At 36.2% G+C, this 24,821-nt stretch overlaps 1 protein-coding gene across 1 annotated transcript in view; it reads right to left on the reverse strand.

Annotated features, from left to right (window-relative positions):
• The window catches only part of DCAF6 (DDB1 and CUL4 associated factor 6), a gene marked incomplete at its 5' end in the record, with an annotated part of 92,062 nt that overhangs the window by 25,330 nt on the left and 41,911 nt on the right, over positions 1-24,821 (reverse strand). The window contains 5 exons of the mRNA XM_082014402.1: positions 3,179-3,284; positions 10,189-10,248; positions 16,891-17,076; positions 22,295-22,540; positions 22,761-22,880. Of these exons, the coding sequence (XP_081870528.1) occupies positions 3,179-3,284; positions 10,189-10,248; positions 16,891-17,076; positions 22,295-22,540; positions 22,761-22,880 (718 nt within the window). The remainder of the gene's footprint in view (positions 1-3,178; positions 3,285-10,188; positions 10,249-16,890; positions 17,077-22,294; positions 22,541-22,760; positions 22,881-24,821) is intronic.

Below are 24,821 nucleotides of genomic sequence, written 5' to 3' on the forward strand. Positions count from 1 at the left end.
TATTTCTCAAGATTTACTATAAACTGGTACTTGAGATTTACTCCCTATTAACGTTTAAATAATTATGGTGGAACACCAATTTCTGTTTACAATAAGGAAAATTATTCCTCAGTAAATATGTAACACTGCTGTTCTGAATGTCCTAAAAACTGTTTTCAGACTCTCTAGAAAAGATCTTATTTTAGGAAATGCAAAGCCTTGTTCCTGAGCTCTCCCATTCTCTCCTGTCCCACATCTGTGTTGTGGCCTCAAACTTAGGCAAATCGCTGGACAAAACTGGAAACAAAAATGAGTTATGAGAATTAGAAGCATGATTCTCAAGAATTTAGACTGTACTGTTACAAGTATCTTCTTACCTTTGTAAGTTACAACTAAATTATTTTATATGCTACATTGCTAAAAGCAGCACAAATCATGCTTAGTGTAGATTCTTGAGAATCCAGTCTAGACTTCAGTACTTTTATTTTTTTACATTAAATATGACAGCTTTTACTCATCTTGATGAGCAATAGTCTGTTTCATTGCTGTACTGGATTTAGAGTATGTAGAAAATTTTTGTTAGCACTTACAGTATTTATTCTACATCAAGAATTTTCAGCATTGTTTCTGAATGGACAGACAAGAAAGGTACTGCTAGACACGATGTCCGAGGATCTTTGCTATTTCATGGCTCATACGATATAATAGCTTTTTATGAACTTAATCACAGTATAAGCACTAAGATTTTTTTTTTTTTTTTTACTCTTAGGAATCTACTTTCTAGCTCAATGCTAATTCACATTCATGTATTTACTCTGCTTTAATTTTTATTTCAGTGTTACTTTTCACACCAGCAGTTACATGAAGAGGATGTTTTTGAGAGAGAAACATAACACCCTAAGCCCTACTATCTGCTTCCATAGCAGGTTTTCTGTTTCCCCAGTTCTCTGCATAACCCTTCTTTGAACCTCTGCCAATTTGAATCAGTTTTCTCGAAAGCAGGACAAAGATTGCGCACAGCATTCTAAGTCAAAAAGCAAAGCAGAGTCGAGCAGCTGCACCAGTAATTCTCACCCTTGGCTGAAGCCTCCCAACTGGTGACATCTAGGATCATAGTTGCCTTTCTGGTAGCTGCATTATATTGAGAATGAAATGACTGGTAGGTCCATGTCTTCTTCCATTTCATTTTCACAACACTCCCAACCTCTCAGATTAAGTTTTTGTTATTTGTCCTCAGCTGCATCATTTTGTTGTATGGAATTGCATCTTCTATTATTCCATTCTCCAGCACAATGTTTTTATTTAGTCTCTGAACTGACAATGCCTTGCAACTTTGTCCTGCTAGGAAATGCTTCTGTGTCTCACTACCCACACTACACTACTCCCTATAAAAGCTCCATTAAGTTAGTTTACCACCATATTCAGTTTCTTTATTGATATATCTGTCCCCCCTTGAACAGAAGCTCAACATGCATCAAGTATCACATACTTTCTGGAAATCCAGACAGCGTCTCTCTATTACACCATGTATGTTTCTAGAACCCATTATTCTCTCAAACCAAAGGTATTGAATCATGCACATTCTAGTTCCCATAATTTTGGTTTACTTCCCATGTACTGCTTGTTTTAATATGCTTTTTATCAGAACTGTCCTAAATCTGTGAATAATGCTACCATTAGTCTTAAAAGATCATGATGTTTAGTCCTTCATTCTCCTTTGGTATTATATTTTATGTTTGTCATTCACATGGTGCTAACATGTGGCCCAAGAGATTTGTTACAATACTTGCTACTAGACAGAATATGTATGTGAAGTTAAGTTTTATTAGTTTTCACTTAGACTTTACTTCCCCAACTACAGATTTTTGTAATGAGTAATTTTCCTGTCCCTAATCTCCATTCCCTGTACACTCTATTTTTTCCTAATATTGTTTTTGAGATAGTTGTTCATTCAAATTTTCCGTCTTCAGAATCACTTATATCATTAACTGTTTGAAGTGTAAAATGCATTTTGCAAATTTTGTTTTAAAATAAACAAAGTGTTAATGTTGTTTAATAAAATTTGTTTTCTGTGGTACAGTGGTAGTAATATTTTATTATTAGATTAAAAAAACACTAGAACAAATGGACAAAACATTTGCAAATGCTCTGTTCCTCTTGTGCAATCTGCCTACGCTAAAACGTTAAACAAAGATGACTACAAAACTAAACACAGAATTAGTTAAAAGCATTACAGCAAAACTAATACTTTCACAGCTTGCTGGATTTGGACTCTAAACAGAAATACAGTCTAATAGATTGGTTGAATATATTTGTTACAGTATTTCAGATTCACATGGGCAAAGACTTCATTCTTGTGAAAATACACAGATCACTGTTTAAAGTTTCCAAACTGCTGTGCCCAAGGTGTATATTTTATGTTTAAAGCCACAGCACTTCAGAGTAGCTAAATGTGGTGGATTCCTGCCCCCTCCCAGTAACAAATGCCAGCAAGCATTTCTACTTACTGTCTTCTACAATAATTTTGAAAACATAAGCAAAGGAATAGAAGTAAGAGGAGATAAAAACGGACTGTGGTTGTTTTGGGGGATCCCGAGATGTTCTAGTGATAGACTTCGATACAAAGCCAAGTAAGTCAGGCCAGTTAGACAGTACACATTTATTATCTAAAAATGATGCCATCGCTGTAATATCTAAGCAGTCCACAAAGTTGGTATCAACCATATGCATTCATCAACACTCCTCAGACACAGAAATACTAATTTCACTGTTTTACAACTTGGGAACTGTGCCACAGAAAGACTAATTTGCAGAATACCATATAAGAAGTCTGGTAGAACAGAGAATTAAGCACTAGCCCCTGGACCACCTTTCCATCACTGTACTACCCTGCTTTAGTAAGACAGTGAACACTAACATTATGCTAGGGTTTGATGAAGATAGCATGTTTCAAATTATGTTAACATTAAAAAGATTCATAGTAAATATCACAAAAAAACCTCTTGCATAAATTTCATGTTAAAAGTATGACTGTCTTATGTCTGAATGCATTAAGGACTACAGACATTTCAAACTGTCTATATACACCTAAAAATAGAAATACACCATACAGAAAAATAATTTATCTGTATCTATGCTAGATGAGCATTAGTGATATGTGCTGATCAATAACCAGCTAAAAACAAAATTAACTTCTTACCACTCATCAGTGAAGTCCAGTTTTATCGTGCTTGTAGTCGTTCCTTCTGTACTGTAGTGCAAACTTAAAACTGGTTCACCTGTTCCTGTTCGTGGCTTATCACTCTCTGTAAATATGGGGTTGATAAAGTTTGGATGGGCATTAGTAATATACATTAAGCTGTTACAATTCTAAAGATTCATTTAATTATCCTAACAAAGGCCAAATGTGGTAGTAACATGTACAATGTCTATTTAAGATCTCTTACAGCCCAAGCAAAAAGTTAAAAAGTTTCAGAGTAAACACACCAAATTTGCAATGCTTTAAAAATGGCCTAAAATTATTATTTATAAGAGCAAAAAAAGAAGATGCTGTCCTTCAACATGCAGGTAAAAAAACTGTGTATACCTATACAATATTATCCTTTATAAGCAGATCCCTTTTCTATCAAGTATATTAATAATAAGAATACAAAATGTTTTGGAAGTGGTGTTCAATCTTTTTTGCCTCAATACATACATATGAAAAAATGATTGTGAGATCTAGACACAATCAGTGGTCTAGAAAAATCACAATCCCATTTACTTTTTTTTTCTACTTAGAACCCACTCAACTACCAATATCCTTAGACCTGCTGTAAATTGTCAGCTAGTCATAAGAACACTGTAAATTCATGTTCTGAGTGCTTCAGGTTTACAAAAAGCCTTTCATATTATAATAACTGTAAGCAAAAGGGGAGTACTTGCAAAACAAACTATTCATGATGTCCAAAAGCAACAGAAGTGAGTAAAATTGAAAACCACTGCAACTGTGCCAAACATCTGCTGCGTATGTAGTTAAGGATGTTCAGTGGGCTCCTTCAAAACAGAACTGCTCAGTGACATCCATCCACCCACCACCCTTCAGTAAAATTCATGGTCACAATCTACCTAGATGCATGGCACAATTGCCATTAACACTGAATCTGGCCTTGGGCAGGACTAAAAAGTTAATGGAATGTACCATCAGACTAAGCCTCACTAGAGAGGTGCCATTCTTTCAGAACTCAGATGGGAGAGTTTACTTAGTGTTTATTAGGCACCACTTAAAGGACTGCTAAGTAGCCTGTGTTGTCTTGCTTTTCATGAATGCTGAGCTTTTTATCTCAGGACTGTTTGGACAAAACCATGCCATATTTTCTTTGCTTTGTAGAGTACAGAAATTGGACTATAAATATACTTGCAGTATTGGCAGCAGACTGACACATAATAAAGTAACAGTTTCAGATCATTTTTGGGCAAACATCAATTAAAATCTAACATTTGATTCAAGCACAAACCTACAAATTCCCCCACTAAAAAGGCTTATTATTAAAACAGTAATGGCTACAATACTGCCACAGGATATTCATTTTTAAAAATACAATTAAGTTATGGGAACTATGAAATAGCACATAAGAATTTAACCTAACGATCAATGCTCGTATTTTTAAACTGCTGGCAGTCAGAAGCCCACTTACAGGATCAGAACAGTGATCAGCTGCTCCAAAGAACTTTTAATATGTATTTCTACATATTCTGAAATTAAAACAAAACTACAAAAACCCTGTAGGAAACATTAATATATTTTTATGTGAAAGAGAATTAACCAATTACAACCATGATCCTAATCATACACAAGGCATGGGGCCCCATTCTATACAAAGAAAAGCTCATAGCCTTTCTAAAATAAAGGTTCCAGTTACACTCTTGTTAGAGTGTAGCAAGGGTAGAACTGATCAAAAGCAAGTTTTCCAGTTCCTGAAATAAACAAAGTAAGAAAAGAAACAAATGTAAGAAAATATTTTATAGTGGCGTATATAGATATTTTGAAGAAAAATGACATGTTCTTTGTTGGCTAAACAGGTGCTTTCTCTACTTTTTGGCAACCTGTCAGCAAGCATCTCTTAGTATAAAAGTCTGTTCAAACTTTGAGTAGCCCTTCCTAAGCAAGTACAAATACTGATCATTCCATCATACTGCACAAGTCATCAGGAGCTGGACACTGAAAGATTAAAAAACTACATATTTGGAGAATTCTTTACCTTCTTGTAACAGGGACAGACAAGGCATATCTTTGAATTGGGAACCCAGATAGGTAAAGACAGACAACTTACTGCCTTGAACAGTCCAAGACAGCCACCAAACAATGTCTGCTGTAACTCGATACTGATATGCAACATTCAGCACAAAGCGACTTAGTATTACTGACCAAAGTAACCAAACATCGCTATCCTATACTGAACCTAATTGAGTATTAGGCTTGTGTTATAAAGCTCAGCTCATATTATCATGATGGTGCTTTCCTATCTTAAAATCTCAACACCAAAAAATTTAACCAAGATGCATAAGGACTGTCCTCTGACTACGGTTACTGTGGAAGCAATGCTCATGTTTATTCACACTCAAAAAGTTGGAAGGATTGCTGCTTATCCAAAGAGTAACTGAGAAATTATTTTTACAAATTTCTCGAGACAGTTGTTAAACCATATTGTGTAATAGCTTTTTCTTAAATCTACAATAGCACAAGGTAGAATTTGTTTTGGGTCAGTTTCTTCTTTAAGCTAGCTTTAGGGCATGAAATCCACACTAATAAAAAAAAGAAACGTTTTACAAGACAGATGAGACAAGAATCTGATAATAAACTGCACGGAATTAGTCATGTAGTTCACTATTTTATATTAAACTTACACTGCTAATGAAAGTAGAATGGGAGCCTCTGAAGAAAGCTAATAAGCTTCGCCCAATACATAAAGGAACATTCTTTTAGAGAAGCCACATAAAATCCGTAAGTGGTGAACTCTTTGTTTTCACGAACAATGGGATTGCCAAAGACTGACTAGATTAGAATGAAGCACTGTTCTCTGTCACTACTAGGTTCACCCCGTGAGGCCAGATTACTACTTCACATTGACAAGAAATGAAGGGAAAAGTTGTACAGCTTCTGTGATTTAGGGGAGAGCTATTTCCAAAACTATTAATCTGCTTGCAAGCTCTAGTAGGGTAATATTTGCTCCAAGAGAAAGCTGTAGCTTGTCAACACCTTACTAAACTCTATTCCAAATTCCTCAAAACTACCTTGAAACTTTTGTTAGATTTCACAGCCAAACACATTATACTTTAAAGATACTATCAACAATTCAGTTTCCTTTCATATGCAACCCTGTCCTAGAACAGACACTCCCATGAAATGGTCCATTCTCCCGATGCCTACAGGAGGAAAGTACTTTTAAACTACCACCCTTAAAACTGAAGACAAAATTATATTCATAACCTTATTTAAAAAAAAAAAACAACCCCACAACTGAAAGAAATACCCCTCATACACACTTTCTGTCTTAGAAAATGAACCTGTGCACGTGTAGCTTTACAAAGATCAGGGCTCAACTATGAAGTGGCAAGCACATAGGTAAGACAGCTTTACAGATTACATTAACCTAGTTAAACTAACATTGTAAGGAACTTCAAGCTGGTTTCCCACATCTCAAATGTTGCCCCATTCACTAGTCTATTGGCAACCCCGCAAGAAGATAGATGACTTTTCAGGAATTATTTTGGAAGTTTTTCATATCTAGCACTAATCATGACCTCTTCATAAGAAAATCAGCTTTGTACATTCTGAAGATAGGGTTATATTCTGTGTGAAAACCAAAGAGAGTTACTTCTGAAGGGAGAAAATTTTATCCAAAGAGAAGAAAATAAGTTGTGTACTTCAGAAAATAGGAATTCCATGGGAAGACTTAACACACGCAAATTCATCAGAAGCAGCTAACTTGGAGGGAAGGGTGGAGATTCCTTTATCTGGTGAGGAACACTGACTGAACAAACAATGTTACACTGATACCACTCAGCATAAGGCACAATGATATCTAAGGGAAGACCGAAAATCAAATCATTCTTTGCACCAGCCTAATCTACAGCTCAAGGCATAGAATTTCTTTGTCTAGATGATTCCTATACTAATTAGTGGTAGTACTGCACTTTACCGAAAGAGGCTGTACAGACCACACTGTGCCTTACAATGAAGCACAAGGTCTGAAATTCTTGAGCATGTACCTGCAGCGCTCACTATAGAATTGGAAAGCTCTGTGTGCATACCAACACTCAACCAGTTTGCCTGACTGGGAGGCAGAACTAATTAGCTGGGACACAACACATGCCAATACAGTTTCAAGGACTTACAGCACTGTTTATGAGGAACTAACTCTGCCATAACTGACGTACCAGCCTGTTCTGGGCCAGCTCAAGTATCTATGATATGGCACTGAACAATCCAGTATGGACACTTTAACTGAAGCCTTTCAGTACTTAAAGGGGGTTTATAAGAAAGATGGGGACAAACTTTTTAGAAGGACCTGTTGCGATAGGACAAGGGGTAATGGTTTTAAACTAAAAAAGGGGAGATTTCAAATAGATCAAAGGAAGAAATGTTTCACAATGAGAGCAGTGAAACCCTGGCACAGATTGCCCAGTGAGCTGGTAGATGCCCCATCCCTGGAAACATGGCAAGGCCAGGCTGTACAGGGCTCTGAGCAACCTGATCTAGCTGCAGATGTCCCTGCTCACTGCAGGGGGGTTGGACAAGATGACCTTAAAAAGTCCCTTCCAACCCAAATTATTCTATGGTTCTATGACATCACCTTAAGGGATTACTAAACCCTTGCACTAACTTGCAAATATCTAGAAATATCAGTAATCAGAATGGCTTCTGCGTATGTAGGAAGCACCACTAAGATAGTAGGGGATGCATACACTCATTTACACTTCAAAGTTACTGAGCTAGTTCTCTGGCTTCAGGTTCCCTCTCTAATCATAACAATTCAGGCAGTACCTTACAGTCATAACATCGCCTTTAGGCTGCAACAAATCTAACAGCCACCCTCCACTATTACAATCCCTGTAACAAAAAAAAAAAAAAAATCCAGTGTAGATCACCATAATCCATTTGAAACCATTTTGTACAGATGGGAATAACTTAGAGCTTCTGCTGGACTGGCAGAATAATGGCATTATAAATTTATATGTTTGTAGTAAGTATCAAAAGATCTTTAAACCTAGAAACAGTCTTCTCTAACAAAAAAGACTGGTCCAACAGAAGACAGCTGATTCAGCACCACATTAAGAAAAGATAGGAATAAAAAAGAAAAAGCATTTCTATATATAAAGAACTGATATGACTTCCGTCACTAGCCACTTATACTGTTTTGAGATTTCTGTTCAAATATGAAATTAAACTAATGCAGTTTAACTACAAAAATCTAACTGGATCTCAGCAGATTATTCTTTCTGGTTATCATTTGGACAACAGATTTCCTAATAAATCACCTCCATTTCCAAATTCCTAGCTTTCCAAACTAGAAGTAACATTCTGTGTCTGGTCAGGTGATCCTTACCATCACAACAGAAAAACACTGCCCTAAAACAATCAGAGAACTGGTCTACCAATAAAGTCTGGATAAACAAATGTATTCTGGTTTTGGTGTGGGTTTTTTGCGTATTAAAAAACTGAAGTGCTTTTATGAGAGGAAACCTCTTCACATTAGTTAAGTAATTTCTTAACACAGGAAAAATTATTAGAAAAAATTTTCAAGAGTGTATTACAACTATGAGTCTATTAAAACTATGCAATTAACAGTAGTAATACACAAACTAGTTTAAGACAACTGATCCTGCTGGAAGAGGAATCTGATGCAGATTTGGGAAATGATTTCTGGGACCTAAACTTCTGTTTTTATCTTTGTTATCAGATGGGCTTAATTCACAACTTCATGGAACAATTTATCAGTTTTCCAAAATTTTTGCAGTTGTAAGAACTTCAGTAAATGTATAGACTTTCTATGTAAATTCTAGTTCATTCTATTCTCATCAAATAATGCTTTATTGAGTTCATAACAGAGAGCATAGCTTGACCACTAATTATAAGCAAGCTTCGCAGCTAACCCTGACTGTTGGAGTGATGTAGACTACTGAACCATGAACAATTAGCAAATTTACACACTGAGGTTTAAGCATATTTCATCACAAAATGTAATTCCACAAAATGAATTTATTTTGTCAATATAAAACACAGCTTGGTTTTTTCCCAGTGTTCTGGCATCCTAAAATAAACCATAATCTCAACAGTTGCCAAACAGACTATTTTTCAGAAATAGGATTTCAAAATGGCATTCTAATTTAGAAAGTGAAAGATGAAACAGCCAGCTCTTTTGTAAGATTTGAGCTACTAAATCTCTGCAGCGGCTTTAATATGGAAGTGAGCATAACGCAGAGTGTATGGAAATCTATCTTTAAATTACCATCTATCACTCATTAATTATTCAGGCATAAATATTCACTACAGATGACATTGGTTCAGCTGGAATAGGGTCACCTATGGCCCACTTCACTGCTCACAGTTTGAAGACTGATGAATAATGGGCATAGAGAAAGCTCAGAGGCATTCATTCTAGCACCAGCCCATAGGGCATCTACAGAGAAACACTAGTACTTGTTTAGCAGAAGGTGTGTAGGACAAGGAGTTTCAGATGTAAGATGTACCTAAGTGCAATAGGTGCTCGAGTTACTCAGACTGTGCAAGTTTACAAAGCTGCACACCTCTCTTGCATAAGGTAAATTAATTTGGCTTTACATGATTCAAAGTTACTCCAATCTTGATATTTGCACTTTGATCCAAGAAGAACCATTCAGCAAAAGACTGTTTATAGAATTCATTTTACATTGCATTTAAAAAAAATATTCTAAATGTCTGTAGAGTACATAAGACATTTACTGCACCTACATTGAATGCATTAAGAATTGAGCATAGGATGGCTTTTGAAAACAACCATTAACCTTACTCTGTTACTCGTATTGAGAATTACATAGTTAATGAGTTTCCAGCAGATCTGCTTACAGAATTCTACTTTATGTAGATGAACAGCATTTTTAGACTGTTTATCATCATGAAAAGCAATTTCAAAAGGAAGCATTGCAATCAACTATGGCTGGGTATAGCGCATTTCCTGTCACACGCACCCTGTTGCTCATCAAGTGACATGGATCCAAGCTGTTTGTTAACCACAGAAGAAGGAGAATCTGAAACAAAAATGAGATTTCAACTTAAAACATAAGCAGCAGAGAACTGCACAGCAATGTCACGATCATATGTTAGTTTAAAATAAAAAATAAAAAGCAGCAACATAAGGAAGCTTTGGGTTTGTTTTATGAGCAGCCAGCCATATTGCATTTCCTAGGCATGACAGAAGCAAAGCTACTTGTTTCAAATTATTATGTATTTCTTTAGGTAAACAGCCTGAAGCTTGCTGACATGTTGATATTAAAAATGCCTGTCCATTACCAAAGATTTTACTGTGTTCTTCAAATTTCTAACATGTCAGGAAATGACGCCTAAAGTCTTTGCTCCAACTACTCAGTGACACAAGTATTTCAAACCATACGCTAAATGTAAATTTCAGAATTTTTATACTAGTATCTTCAATTTTTACCTATGAGCATAAAATGTAGAAGATGAAACTGTTTACAGATATGACAGCATGGAGACTGTTTTTAAAACATTAAAGCACCAAAATACATTCCACTCATATGACAGTTTGATAGTTCTGCATTCCTAGATGCTATACCTCTGCGGCACCTGATGACTGTGAACATGTCTTAATGAGTTTGTCACAGTACCACACCAGTCAGCCTTATAAAAATCCTCATCTAATCACAGAAGGAAAAAAAAAAAATTCAATCCCCCCAGCAGTTAAGCGCATTTTTTTCCACTGTACACTACCAGTTAATAACTATCACCAGCACTGCATTCATTGTGCAGACAAATGACAGATGCAATGTTCAGTATCTTCTGTGAGTCTCTTTTCCTTGTCAACTCTGAAGACTAGATCTTATTTCGGTATTATCTTTAGATGAACTGATGTACAAAAATTAGTGCAGTATTTCAAAGATATTGGCTAGGCTACCATATCTCTGTTCCATTTGTTAATTTTCTGTTATAAGCAAATTCATGCTAAGCTAAAAGGATTTAATATCCTGTATTATAAACTGAGTCATAGTCTGCCAACATCACAGCATGCCAAAGGAATTTTAACATAAATTTAGATCCTATACAAAAGGAAAGCAATGAAACAATACACTCTCTCCTGCAGGAAGCTCACTTCCAGGTTTGGACCTGAATCACCAGCGTGACCTATTTTGTAGTACAGCCATACAACCTGCTAAATTGACAAAGCTGATTTAAATATATATCCTCAAATGACACTTCATTCCCAGACGTTGGTGCAAAAAATCACAGTCTGTTCCTTCATTACACTGATACCTAGCATAGGGGAGGGGAGAAGGAGTGAGGAACAGAGACCAGGAGAGTCTGAGGCAAGCTCAGTGTGTTTTGGAGGCTGGCTAGTTTTGGTAACTGGGCTTATACATTTTACTTCCGCAACTGGGGAACATAAAATTGGTCCTGTTTTGTCTTCAGCTTTGTTCAGCCATGCCCATGCCTTGCATCAAACACACCTAAGCCAGACCACAGAATTCATCATCTAAATTTAGATGGGGTGTAGCTCTTAAGTATGAGGCTTGTAACACTAATGTATTTTGGTTACCAAAACTGAAGTGTGCTTTACATATAATTTCTAAATTAGAAGAGAACTATTTACAGCAGAGTTGTTTTTTTTTAATGGACTAGTAATCCGCTTTCTAGAATGTGAATCAGAGCAAAAAGCTGGTGTAAAGATGCACCATGTCATATGATCATCTACTTGTATTCTAGCTGACTCAGCACAGGAATCAGTACGCCTCTCTCAAGGGGAGGCTGCCTTTGATCCCTGACTCACAGTTATGAAGCCTGCGATTGGGATTAACTCGTATCAAAAGTGCTAAAGGGAAGGGAGGTCTTGGACAGCACGCTGAGCAGCCTAATGACACAAGACAGTGATTCTCAGTTATGCTGTTCTTGCATTCTAATTCGTTCTATAAGCTTATATGTCTTTTTTCAAAAGTTGTATCATGCTGCCAAACATTTTACTTGTCTGGAAAAGCTAATCTCATCAGCTCTTTATTTCAGACCAAGATGAACAGAAGAAATATGACTGAACTAAAATATTTTAATTACAAACATAAGAAATTACATTTACTACCCTTATGAGCACTTCTAAATTTTATTAAGACCTCATGTTAAATAACAGTAAGTAAAAAGTAGGTATATTTTACCATGTGCATCATTCAATCAAATTAAACAAAACTGAAAAAATTTCTAGGTAGTATTTCATGCCAACGTAGGCCTAAACCTCTCACATTTCACTATTATGTTGATGTCTTCTTACAACTTTGTGAATGCATTTCAATTGCAATATAAGAATTTTTAAACAATGTATAGGAAGCATCCTAAATATTCCAATGATGTGGTTAAGAAAAGAGATCAGTTTGTAGCAATTTTAAACTCACTTTTTTTCCCAAGTCCCCTGAAGCCACAGATCACCAGCACCCCCTGAAGTGGCACTGCAGTCTGGAACCCCACACCTCAAGCAGGGAAATAAACATGACCATGAAACCAGCCTAGAGAAGTTCAGGTAAATGCCTCTTTTTTTAATATATGGCTTTGTTTTGTAAAAATTCTGAAAAAGTACTTTCATAATTTCTGAAAAAGCTTTTGAAAAAATTATTACCAAAACTGTGCCATATAGTTAAAAAAACAAACAAAAATCCAAACTCTTACCTGAGCCTTCACAGGCTGGGGCTACATCCCAATGCAGTTCACCACTGGTTGTAATGTCACCAGTACATTCTGAACTGGAACACCACTTAAAGAGGGAACTGGAGATTCATAAATTTGGGAAACCTCAAACAGAAAATAGAAGATAATTTTAAAGTCAGTTATATGCTGAAGGATGTTCCTATAGTTTGGGCAATCAGCACCTGACTTCATCAAAATCTTAGCATGCCACCTCTATTGTTTTGGTTAAAAAAAAAAGGTACATATAGTGGAGGACCTTAATCTAAGAAATTAAATATTTGTTTTAATAACTAGGAATAATTGCTTTGCACAGTGAATAAGCTCTCAGTTACATATTTTGGACTTCAAATAGACACATTTCTACATCTGGGTGTTTACAAAGAACGCAAAGAATCTAGTAATAAAAACTTCAGTCATCCCCTTGTTCTTTGCAGAAAGCTTTAAGACAGAAATGAAGGTCCAATTTGTTCCGCTAAAGACGCTGACCATATAGACTTTTGAAACAACCAAAGTTTAAAAAAAAGAATCAAGTCAATGTGCACCACAGGTTCTGCAATATGTCAGCACGCACATGTATATATCTTTGTTCCACAATAAATGTAGTCTAAATCAAATTAACTTTTCCTCAAAAAAGAAGGTTCACATTGCTTCATTTTTTTGTGGGTAAGATTATGCATACTGACCACTACAGGAACCCCTGATGTGCATTGATCTATTTTTTCTTTTTCACTTCAAGATCAGCTGGTTCACGTTTCTGTAACTTCTCAAAAAGAGAAGTGACACAGGTAATGGCAACGCATACACGGCATTACCAGCATTGGGCAGAGCAGCAATAACAAGAGGTTAAAAAGGTTTACTTTCTTTGTAATTTGCATATAGCACATATATACTGTTGTTTAAATACTGCACAAGATCTAAATGTTATGAAATACCACAAAAATGTAAGTCAAAACTAGGCTTTGTTGGAGAAAGTATATAATAAACCAAAAAACTTACCATAGTTCCCTAATTAAAGGTGCTATAAAAAAAAAAAAGCTGAATCTGTTCAATACCTAAGCAAAGGCTTGAAGACAAAATAGATCTGATACAGGCAGCGTATACTGCTTCTAAAACTGCCAAATTTACACAATATTTATAGGAGGTATCCACTTCTACTAAACCTGTAAAAGCTTTCAGCTCTTGACATTTTCTACTGGTAATTTCTTACGTGGCTGGAGTATTTTTTCTCCAGCTTGTGTCTACAGCTATAATTGAGCTTCTGTGATTGCAAAGATAGGGATTCAAAATTAAATACAGGTCAAAGGAAATGGCCTTAGTTTCACACTGAATTCCCCAAAAAATTGCAAGTGTAAATTATATAGGTTTTGTCAGAGTAGGGACTGAGAACTTGCAGCCCTGGGCCGGAGGCTATGACACCACTTCACACAGTGGAAGACACATTTTGGGGTGTAGTTTGTTGTTTGAAAATTTACAACTAGTACGTGCCTGAAAACTGAACAACTGCCTCAAGACAGAGCACCAAAGGCAACCTTGCAATTAAAAAAAAAAAAAAAAAAATATTGTCTCTGTATGGGAATTTATTATTAAAAAAACCCCTAAGAACTACTTTTTTTCCTACCACATTTCTGAAATGTCAACTTACCACAGGGTTGGAAAACAATTGTCTCCATGGAAAACCAAGAGACCAAAAATCTGCACCTCTGGTTTTCCAAAGAAATAGATTGTGGATACACATCTCCCAAAAATAAGTCTTGGGAGGTCAGAAGTAGCTTGCATAAAAAGAAATAAGCAAACAAAGAACATTTCCATGTGCAGAGTGCAGAAATCTTAAATAGTAAATAGACAACGCAAAGGTGATCTGGATTCCCTAGTCAAAAGAAAGAAGTCTCATTTGTTCCCTCCCATAATATGGGAAGGAGGAATACAATGAAAGAAGCTGATGAAGCACAACAGGAATTTCTTCTGTTTATACATACAAGTAGAAAGGAAAAGATAATGTAATCTTTTATGAAATTTCTTGAGGAATAATTGACTGAACAGATTAATTATTTAGATTGGAATTTTTCATTTTAAATCTTCCACTGTCTATAATGCTGAAGGTAACAAATTCCACCAATCATACCAAGGAGCAAAAAGATACACATCCTAATGAGCTGGAGGTCAGGCAGCAAAACTGTTCCCCCTTCCTCTCCCCAAAAATAAATGTTTCCAGACTGCTGAGTGAATCTATCTTTCAAAGCAATTACTTAATAAGTAAAATGGTTAAATTTGCAAATTCATTGTCATCACATGAAGAATGAGGTAAATATTTGAATATTAGTTTCCTCAAAGGCTATGTATGTGTTCTGTGTTTCCCTGGTGATCCCAAACAAAACAATCAAACCTTCCCATTTAGTTTCCTTAAAATTCGAAGCACATGGGAACTCAAAACTCCAAGATGGGGGATCCAAGCTAATTACAATACGTCTCTGACCCCCCGTCAAAGGAATTACTCATTGTAAAACTTCGAATTTGTGTCAGTATGGATCCTACAGTATGCTGACCCACAAGAAACTGGGAGTGAAGAATTACACTGCATACTTGAAGGAGCACTAAGAACGAGATGGGTGAGACAGTATCAAGTGAAACCCAGACCAACACATACTTCAGAGGTAGTAAAATATCCACAGATATACCTCCAGGTGAAAATTCTACAGATATGGTTGTAACCAAACTTTTTTTCCAATTTCAAATCAACAGGAAACAATTTTGTTAAAAAGTTTTTAAGTCATTTCAAAAAGAAAATGGAAGATCAAGATCTACTGACTGTAAGTGTTACAGTTTTGCCTCTATCAATACATATCTTTGAGTTAATAAATTCTGACGTTCAGTTTGCTGAAAAAAATTCATAGCTTTTTGGTAGGGTTTTGCTGGCAGGAAATTGCAGCCACCTACAAGAACACTGCTACCATTGTTTTTATGGCCGCCATCCCTAGGCTAAGCACACAGCCCTCCAGGATTTACTGGTTTCCAAACATTCTGAAAACTCACTGTAGAATTTTCTAGTGTAGCAAGTTAGTCAAAATTCAATTCACTAGCCACTGTTATATCAAATTGTTCTTTAAGACTCCAGATAAACTAATAGATTGAACCATAGCAAGTTAAGCTGTGAACATGACACAAACCTTGTAAGTAATTTAGCCACACCTCAACTGTCACAGAATTTATCCGTAGACGAAACGTTGCTAGGCATTACTTCTCAACACCAGATATGCTGATTTTTCACCAAGCATACAGCTCACTCATTTTTACATGATGCCATGACAATGTTTGCTTTAGGGATTACCTCTTTACTCATATGCATGCTTCTACCCTAACTTTCTCAAATACATCTCTTTTTATTATAAAGATCTCTGAGGATTTCTTGTAATAATCTTTAATCTCAATAAGACAAGAGAAAGAGGATGGTGAAATGAAAAGTCAGTCTGTTCAAAAAAGGAGAGCATTTCTGGGGACTTTGTTTTGTTACAAGTATTTTCACTATACTTACTGTAAAACCATAGCATTTAAGAGTGCCAAAATACAGTTTTACTGAATTGTTACCCTGATTTAGAACATATGCTAAACGAAAGCCAAGTCTTAAATGTTACTATCTGATACAATTACACACTTGAAATTGCATTTTGGTGTTAAGTACCTTACTCTATTCAGGACACAGCAACTTCTTGCTCAACTGCTCTATCAAACATTGCACATACCCGATACCATGCATTTAGGAAACTTTCTCCATATATTATCATTTAGCTATATAATCCAAACATGTTAGATAAATTAAAATTGTCAATATTACTTTTTCCCTAAGCATGTGATGATGAACACCACCACATGCAAGGTAAGACAAGCAGCAAATGCATTAACTGTCTTGTTCTGGAAAAGAAGCATCTCAGCAAACAACAGCAGCACAAACTATAACTACGTTAGCTGCTTAAGAAACCTTGACAAATGACAACCTGATGTCTGAGGGTCCTGTGAGGAGCCCTTAGAGGAGGACTGATCAGAGGACGACGACTGTGGCGCTGAACCCTCAGCTAGCTCTCGCTGTCTCTGTTGTTCTGCCTTCTTAAGCCTCAGTCGCTGTAGACCCCTACGGATTATAGCTAACTCAGGTCCCATTAACTCTGACAAACAGGGAGGGGCTAGGGAGGAAAAAAAGAAGTATGTAAAAGAAAGAAACATTGAACATACAACATACAGAACAGGGAGGAGGGGTGGGGGGGACTGACCAAAGAGAGAAGCAACAGATACTAAGTGTAATTACAGTGAAAAAAATTATGTAAATCATTTACTAACATCCAGAAATTATAAAATGAAGTATTGACATTGTTTTTCTCTTCCTAAATGCATGAATCACAGGACTTAAAAGTTCAGAATTCATGCCATACAATACACTCCTCCCTACCCCCCATCTCCCAACACTTAAAGCATTTCACAAAGAATTATTTAATTAAATAGATAGATCCTGACTGATTCAAAGCCAAGCAAACAACACAAGTATTCATTTTCATGTTCCTAGCACACATAACAAATGAGAATATCCATGGTATAAAATTACGCAACTGTGGTCTACAGGTAAGTTTTCAAAATGAATGTGATAGCTTCCTGATGTAAAAAAAAAATTGGTACAATTTTGATCAAAACAAACCTGTGAAGAGTAAACTGGGACTATCGAAATAGGTGGCAGAACAGCATCTAACCAAAAAATACACTTTACTATGAACTCATTCCCATTGGGTGAGGATTCAAAGTCTGAAAACATTGTTAAGTGGTCCTACAGAGAAAGTAATTTATTGGAGCATAAACAATTCTTAGTATCATTCTCTTAACAAACTATTCTTTCAGTTCCATCTTTAGAGACTTCAGTTTTCATCATTTTAATATTTATTAATTTGTCAGTTATACCATTTTGGCATGTACCAGTCCACTGCCTGATAACAGTTTTTTATTCTTTCCATGCTCTTTGCAAATTTCATCCACTTACACAAGCGTGCACTTCCCTTTATACAACACAGAGTGTGTCTTTATTAGCAATAGCCGAAGCACAACATAGATCTGAACCACTGAATTACTCTCATCTATAATATAGTAGGGTAGAGAAGCTAATTTAGACTCATATTCACATCAGATGCTCTAGTTAGTTCTGCTATAAACTGCTAGCCTAGACCTATCCTGAAAGTATTTATATCAAGGGTACTCTGGAATATTTTGTAGATATGAGAAAATCTGCAAAGAAAAAAAAAATTCAGTACTATGAAATGTTAAATTCTAGGGAGCATTACATTGGCATATAAACTTTCATTCAAGCAAAAGCTTTACAAATGTTCTGTAACCCTTATTCACTCAGTGAAGCACGCAAATTTTAAAAGTTCTTTCATAAAAAGAAACAAACACAAAGACAGAATCAAATCATTCAAAAATTAGTGGCAGGCACCAGTTAGTATCAAATAGCCATGAGCTCTAATGTCCTCAGTCTAATATCACTTCTGGGAAATATATCCTGCCAGTTTATGGCTGATGAGATCTAACAAGAAGGAAAAAGATATGCTTCCTAGAAGGAATATGGCATCAGAGAGATTTGCTATGAATACTTTTCATCTGCCATGAACATTTACGGAAATGAGAACACCAGTCTAGAAAATGCTTTTAAGTTAATTTCAATGTTGTCTAAAATTGCAGCTTTCAGTACTTGCTGCTGATTCTGTTCCACTCAGCCCAGAGAGTTACAATTTAAGAAGTAACAAGAACTACAATTCAAAATGTAAAGAGATAACTACTATCCTGAATATGTTCAGTGACTACACGTTTTAACACATTTCAAAATCTCTAAGCAAATGTTTATTTTGCCAGCAAATGGAGTGAGGAAATAGAAATGGAAATTTAAAAAAACAGCTATTGCCACTTTCCCATTGAAAATTTAAAAGCAGAGTTACCCTATATCAGAACACATATTAAGATTAAGCTTTGCCTTAATTTGTCAATTGCCACCCTAACTCTCATCCCAGTGGTACCGATGTGTATGTGGAATATTACTTATGGGGAAAAAGCATTATTATATTTCACAGTTTGTTGTATTTGATGTTTATTCAGGGTTTAAAATTACAGCATCTTAAAACTAATGTAAAAAATGAATTAATGGTTTCCACTGAATGGGCCAAGCAGGGCAAGAAAATACATTTGTAATTTTTCCCTTAGTGACAAGCATAAAAATCTCCAGCAATTGTTCTGTCTCATTATAAAAAAACCCCACAAACCATTATTCAAATATACTGACAAGAACAGGCTACTGAAATTTTGCACTGACCTTGTTGATTATTTCCAACTTACTCAAATGTTCCAACTGTATTCTTCTAGAATATACATTCTGATAAAGAGACTTATCCCAACAAGCTCCAGCACTGAACCATTTTTGTACTGACTATTTTGAACATGTACATTTTTTAAAAGAGATGAAGTAATTCAGATGTAGAAGCTCAAATGCTCACCACATGGCATTTTCTGGAACACCAGACCAACAATATATTTGAATTATAATACATCTGCAAAGATATTGCTATTTCAAAGACAGGATCACTACCAGCACTTTTGTTCAGTACAGAAATCTGTAGAAATGATTTACGGAAAGCTGTTTATAAGCCTGTTCCATTCCATAGTATGAATTCATGCTCCAATTCTAAATAAGTCATTACCCGAAAACATATTCTTCATTTGCTAACTCTTTGCTACAATATTAAAACTTGTATCCACCACCACTTTATGCAAAATGATGGCTGAACACCTCTCATTTTCATTCTTCCAACTTCCAAAATATTTCCCCAGTCATCCATCTTTTACAACACACCTCTACCTCATCTTCCTACTCAACCCCATTGTATTTAAAATACTAATTCCTATTATCACTTTCCCTATCCTGTCACCTCAAAAAGCAGCAGGTTTTATTCACCTCTAAACGCAGCTAAACAAACTCGGGGAATCCTGTCGACACAGAGTGCAGTGTTTTCACATTTATAGACTAGAGACTGAGAGTAAATAAAATCTCATAACTCAGCACCACCATGGGTTACATAAGCATACAAACATTGCAAAATGGAAATCCACATTCAAGCCTACCCATTCATAAACCCACTGCCACTGCTCTGCTGTGACCTCTTCCCTCTGCCCAGGAGCTTCCTCTCTCCCTGAACTTGCCCAAAGACTAGTTTTACAGTAACTTAAGTGTTTTAAAAGCAGTGCAAACTAGACAAGATGCTTACTAGATGTACAAACATATAGTACTATTAAGTTTACTCCTGCAAGAGACAATTTAAAAGATGACACCTGGTCCTAACACTAAAATTTGCATACAGCAATAAAGCATAGCAGCTAAAGTTTTGTTTGTTTCTGTGGGTTTGGGGGTGGGTGGGTAGGGTGATGGTGACTTTTTTGGATTTTTTTGAAGAATCAGCAGCCAATCTGACACCCTGTTTAGGTGTAGTCAAAAAAACCTATCACACATTATACAGTAAATTAGAAAGTATCACTGTCTGTCAACAAAACAGTCACCACTATCCCTTTCAAAACTGAATATGTGGAGAGTCTTAAGCCCGAAGTAACACTGGGAAAGAGGAAATGCTCTTGGAGAAGAGCTGAATTAAGAAATAACAGCTTCAACTTCATGCTAGCAGAATAAACTTTTACTTAGAAATTCAGACAAATTCATAGAAAAACGAGAAAAACACTTCTAGTCAGCATGCATTCTTTAAAATGCAGGACAGAAAATGCATCATAATTCCAGAAACGCTCTCTAGTGCATTATCATTATGCAGTCCACAAAGTTTCAATGACATAGCTTGAAGCAATTATTTTTAATATGGGACATACTCTCCTGGCCAGTGTAAGTTCCAGAATATACCATACACTTAAAAAAAAAAAAAACAAAACGAACCCTTGGTAATGGTATGTGTGTGCTTTGGTGGTTATTCCTCTGTACCAAAGACGCTGGCAGCTAAATCGGGTTACACTGAGTTAGAGTAGACCCCTTAACTAAATTCTTTTGTTTGTATTGTGAAAAACTTGAGATTACAGCAAGCTGACACCAATACTAATAAAAACCATAGATAACTAAAAGCCTCTGCTAATAAATAAATTTTCTAGCATTCACTTATTCTAGAAATAGTATCTGGACTGTGTGTATTATCATGCTTCTGCTCACTGTTTATTTCCTCTAAGTAAGTATCAGACTAGTTGCAAGGCGAGAATGATACATTTAATGCATTTCAACTTAAGTCTTTAGCTTCCCTGTCTTTTAGATACCTAATCATTCCTCAACCATCCCAAAGATTTTGGCTGCAGCAGCCACAATACACAGAATGGCACACTTTTCCCTAAGAAATACCCATCTCCCCTTTACTCCAGAACATCCAATTCGGGGCCTGAAGATGCTATCAGTCATCTTTTCCAATGACAAAGACCTTGATTTTTCACAACAGAATTGGTACAAGACAAAAGGTGCATTTATACAAAAAACAGGGGATTTTAAAATAAGCAAGTCTGAACCTGTAGGTGTTTCAGATCATGTCAGCCTTTCCATCACAACTGTGAGGCCTAGAAACTCACGTTAAAAAGGCAAAAATAAACTCTTGTGCAAATATTTAACTCTAAAGGCTGTGGCATCTTTTCCTGCATAGAGATGGAAAAGGGCAAGCCAAAGCAGAAGGTGCTCTTTTACTACCCAACTGTAGTTTCTGACGTTGACAGTGGAATACACTTTCTTCTTTTTCCCACAATAAGAATGTAAGTCTGTACTAAATACAGATGAGTTGCTTCAAGATATACAAACTTAAAAATCAGTATGTAGTGTAATTTATTAACCAAGATCACACAAGGTGAGCCCTGTCTATCCAGATACTTTTGAGAAGCAAAAAAATAACGTTGCTGACTCTGAAATGTTGAGAATGTAGATTCCTGCTGAAGGAGACATTCTCTACTTCCTCTGATTCCAACAGGCATAGGATCTGCTATTCATTGCACTGATGCTGCTATAGCCAAATCACAGTTGAAGGCTGCATGATGTTACTTATACTCCATGAAGAGAACAATAAGCTTAGAAAAAACAAGAAATAACTTTTTTATTTCTACTTCAGAAGACAATACTGGTTATCTCCTTTGAGATTCCTTCTTCAGACAAACATATACAGTTGATGGTTTTACTCTCTCTTTAAATCACAGCTGCAGTCACTTGGTAACTATTAAATACCTAGTCTCATTGAGGATGTGCAAGAAAAAACAGATTAAGATCAATTACCCAAAATACCCTAAAATAAAATTGTTTCTTATTGAATGCATTTTTCATAAACAATGACAAGATGGTGTTGTTCTCACCAGACTGATGGAGCACAGGTTGAGCTGAGGCCCCTAAAGAAGGCCTTTGTTCATTATCAGGAGAGGACAATAATGAAGTTGAAGGGGGACTTTCTGTTGAAGATGATGTTGAAGGAGCTTGGGCTGACATTGTAGAAGAGGAAGATGATGGAGGTTGTTCAGAACCATCTACTTCCATTGCAGTTTCTGATTCTGTACTAGGTGGCACGTTATTAGTAGCAGGAGCATCTGTCCGATTAGTCCCACCTTTGATCAAAAAGAAAAACAGGAGCCCAAAGTTAAACTTACTCTATTTCTAAAGATCCCTTTTGCATTACCATTCATACAGCAAACAAGTGTGCTCAGTTCTTTGGAGTGCACTAAAAATTTTTTAGTTTACACCTCAAAGGCTGATATTCAAGGCCTGTACATCCAATATAAACATACTTTCTGTTACAATTATTGTTCTTGAAAAGAAGGAGATCACCTCTGGACCGTGATCTTCCTCGTCCTCGATTGCTTTGAGCAACTTCACTAGCTTCTTCAAACCATCTTGACAGCATGTCTGACATCCTCTGCATTAGAGAGACATTAGGACTTTGCTCCCCTGTAAAACAAGTAATGCTAAAGTTTTATCTAACAGTTTACAAAAGTGCTCATTTTCCCCCCCCTTTTCTTCTTCCATAAAAAGAACTCTGTACTGTAAGCTACATAACTAGTAATCCCCTGAACCATCTCCTTTTTTCAGCACAACAGTCCAGCAAGAATTGGCAGGTGAACACATGACCACATAAAAGCCAACAGTGCTTCCTCTTCTTCTGTTTTACAATTACCTGGAGCTTTTGTACACATTACCTTGTGAAATTTATGTAATTCAGTTTTAAATGCTGGTTAAATAAGTTAAGAAAGTCTAGATTTTTATGTTTTTCCAGATAATTATAAAATAGCCAATCTTATTAAACAATGAAAGAGCAAAAAGACTAGCAAAAATTAGCACGATGTTTTTAACATTTCCACAACGCTTCTACGTGACTTACATTTTCCTCATAAGCACAATTTAATACAGCAGCAGAGTTCTCTTAAGGTTTTTCATTTTCACATTTTGGATCAAGTGTCAGGATTGCAAAGACTCTCAAGCGGCAAAATCTTCAACATACTTTCTTTCAACATAACTCAAAACATCTTCTCATTTTATTTCTGATTTTACTACATATGAAACAAAATTTGTTTCAAGAGAGAAGATTGGAAAAACTCCATTTATAAAGGACTCAAATAGAATATTGGAATCTTTAAGTGTTTTTTGTATTCTGTGAAATGTGGTGGGTGTTTTGAGTTTTTTTGGTTTGTTTTTATTGTTGTTTGTTTGGTTTGGTTTTTTTAACATATTGGCATCTTCCAATAGAAGATCATTCCACTGGACTGGACCAGCCCACTCAGGCTGAAGTAAGAACTTCTGCTGGTCCCCTAGCCAGTTTGGAAGTATGCGGTGTTTAAGCAACTTTTGGAAAAGTTTTGTAACTGAAGACCTTAAGAAATAGAATCCCTGTGAAATACACTTACTTACTGAAAAAACCCTATGCGAATAACATGCAATACCCTGCATACAAAAGCTAACACTGAAAGATTCTGCAGAGTACATGGGAAGAACTTGCACAGTGACAATATGCCTCTCACAGATCAGTGCTGCTACCCGCACAGGTGTTATAAAAACTGAAAGACTAATCAAATACCTGGAGCAACTGATTATCTTTCAGGACAGCATATAATCTTCACTGCTAGGATATAGCTTGAATATGTCATCTCTAGACCTTGCTTTTAGATTATCTGCTTGAGTTTAAAGGACATTGTTGGGAATGGAGAAGGAAAGGCGAACACACCAACCCACCCCCCCAAAAAACAATGCCCCTTGATCTGACCCCAATGCCCTTGTCTATCCTCATTTCCACACTGCAGGTCTCTGACCCTCCCCTGGGATCCCTCATTGCCTTCCTGTACCCCAGGCAGAGGAGCTCTGACCTCAGAAGCTTAAAGCACAAAAAATGGAATGCAACAGCTGAAGAAAACAGACAAAAGGTGGTTAATGATGGGAAGAGAGGACAATGAACAGTTAACAGAAAAACAGGTCACAGGTCACCACATGCCTAACTAATGCAATACAGCTATTCTCTCTCAGTCACTATAGAGTTGCATCAAAAAATGCACAGTAAAGATACTGAAGTTTGTTTTGAGAAAAAAAAAAGAATCTAGCCAATGTCTATACTGGAGGAGTCCTTTTCTCAGGCTTTCTTTTCTCCCCAGATTTACTTGCTATTATGGGGAAATGACAGCTAGAAGGACACTGAAAAATAATTTAGATAAAAAGTAACTCTGTGCAAAGGTAAAGCCACAACTAATTTTTATGGGAAAAACCTGCAACAAAAATGATAGCCAAGATGTCCCTAATATCAGGGGGTATACAAATAAGGTCTGTGGAATGAAAGCACCAAGCAAGCAGAATGTAAACTTGTTCATAACCAAATCCTGTGATATTAGAATAAGAAGGCACATG

Source organism: Phaethon aethereus (genome assembly GCF_964289735.1).
Source record: "Phaethon aethereus genome assembly, chromosome: 1".
NCBI classification, from domain to species: domain Eukaryota; kingdom Metazoa; phylum Chordata; class Aves; order Phaethontiformes; family Phaethontidae; genus Phaethon; species Phaethon aethereus.